At 33.1% G+C, this 2,267-nt stretch overlaps 1 protein-coding gene across 1 annotated transcript in view; it reads left to right on the top strand.

Moving 5' to 3' along the window:
- Window positions 1-1,857, top strand: part of CCDC18 (coiled-coil domain containing 18) — a gene marked incomplete at its 3' end in the record, with an annotated part of 96,587 nt that extends 94,730 nt beyond the window's left edge. The window contains exon 27 of the mRNA XM_011978395.1: window positions 1,546-1,857. Within this exon, the coding sequence (XP_011833785.1) occupies window positions 1,546-1,857 (312 nt within the window). The remainder of the gene's footprint in view (window positions 1-1,545) is intronic.
- Window positions 1,858-2,267: the final 410 nt, after the last annotated feature.

Raw genomic sequence — 2,267 nt, 5'->3', positions numbered from 1 at the left:
CTGCTATAAAGACATGCACACGTATGTTTATTGTGGCACTATTCACAATAACAAACACTTGGAACCAACCCAAATGTCCATCAATGATAGATTGGATAAAGAAAATGTGGCACATATACACCCTGGAATACTATGCAGCCATAAAAAAGGATGAGTTCATGTCCTTTGTAGGGACATGGATGTAGCTGGAAACCATCATTCTGAGCAAACTATTGCAAGGACAGAAAACCAAACACCAGATATTCTCACTCATAGGTGGGGATTGAACAATAAGAACACTTGGACACAGGGTGGGGAACATCACACACCAGGGCCTGTCATGGGATGGGGGAGGGGAGAGGGATAGCGCTAAGAGAAATCCCTAATGTAAATGACAAGTTAATGGGTGCAGCACACCAACATGGCACATGTATACATATGTAAGAAACCTGCACGTCGTGCATGTGTTCCCTAGAACTTAAAGTATTTTAAAAAATCATATAAATCAATTTTAGATGAAGTAGTATAAAAACAGGAAAGAACTGAAATATGCATGTTAAACTTTTATTTTGTAATGCATTCTGTGGTTATGACAGTTTTAGTTATGAACACAGTATTTTTGAAAGCTACTTTAAGAACAGAAACTATCAGATTAAAATGGATAGGATTTAGAAATATGTATCTTAGGGATACCTTTAAGAAAAGGCAAATGTATTTGAAAAGAAGACTACTATACTTACATTATTAAGCTTTTGAAATTAATATATCATCTCTTTTTTTAGGCTTTTTGGTTTTTTACTTTATGTAGTCTCTTAGGATCCCAAAGTTCAGTTAGAGGACCCAAATAAAAGACATGAAAAAAATAGAAATGCAAAGTTTATTTAACAAGGATTGATTTATTAAAAATTAATCACTTTTTAAAGTTTTTGAAAAATGTCTAATATAATAAAGCTTTCTTGTAATGAGAACACAAAAAGCAGAATAGCTTATATCTGTTTATTCCCTGTTGGAAATTCTGAAAGGGGTCTTTTTGTGTCTACATGTGTTAGATTAACAAAAGCTAGCATACCTCTACACTTTTGCAGAGAAATTTTTAGGTGTAAGATTTCAATCTTGAATAGAAATTGATATTGTCATTAACACCAAAAAAATATATATATAAGGAAAATTAGTTTTAATGGAATTTCTTAGAATAAGCATATTTCAAATGAACACGTGTAATTTTCCCAAAGTGAACCTATCTTAAATAAGTAAAGGTTTTAAACAGAGCTTGGAAAATTCTCGAGAATTATCAACAGAATTCCTATACTGGGACAAAGGTTGACTTTCTAAAAGTCTATGATTTTCTAAGGAGTTCATTCATTTAACAAAAATGTTTTGAACACCTACTATGTACCAATTTTTCTGCAGGAATCAGAATTAACCAGATTACAAGCCAAAATTTCTGGACATGAAAAGGCAGAAGACACCAAGTTTCTACCAGGCCCATTCACATCTCCAACAGAAATTATGCCTGATGTTCAAGATCCAAAATTTGCTAAACATTTTCACACATCTTTTTCCAAGTGTACAAAATTACGTCGCTCTATTAGTGCCAGTGATCTTACTTTCAAAACTCATGGTGATGAAGATCTTTCTGAAGAATTACTACAGGACTTGAAGAAAATGCAATTAGAACAGCCTTCAACATCAGAAGAAAGCCGTAAGAATCTGACTTACACCCAACCAGACTCATTTAAACCTCTCACGTATAACCTAGAAGATGATAGTTCTGAGAGTAATGACTTTAGCACGCTTAGTGGGATGCTAAGGTACATAAACAAAGAAGTAAGACTATTAAAAAAGTCTTCTATGCAGACAGGTGCTGGTTTAACTCAGGTATGTATTTTATATACTGTAAGTTGTAATGTTTGTTTCCAAAACATATCATTTTGTTACTTGGAAGAAAATTCATGTATTTAAATGAAAAACTACTAATATTTGAAAAAGGAAGATTTTACATTTTAAACATTAAGTAAAATTAATACCAAAAGACATTTTCTCTAGGTCATGGTGTGAGATAATAGGGGGAGATAACAGGGGGAAAGAGAGAGGCAAAGGGAGACAGAACAGGAAGTAGAATGAAAAATAGGTAGATAGACATGGAAGTGCTTAAAAATTAAAAAAAAAAACTGAAAAAAAGAAAAATGGGAAGAAGAAACATGCAATGAGAGGAATCCAGAGAAAGTAGGTTCTGAGGTGAATGTTCTCATAACTTCGTCATAATTTACTGTTCACTTGGGCTCAGT

This window comes from Mandrillus leucophaeus, unplaced genomic scaffold (genome assembly GCF_000951045.1).
Source record: "Mandrillus leucophaeus isolate KB7577 unplaced genomic scaffold, Mleu.le_1.0 Scaffold1935, whole genome shotgun sequence".
Taxonomy (NCBI): Eukaryota; Metazoa; Chordata; class Mammalia; order Primates; family Cercopithecidae; genus Mandrillus; species Mandrillus leucophaeus.
The sequence above is the reverse complement of the archived record's forward strand: the minus strand, read 5'-3'. Positions and strand labels throughout refer to the sequence as shown.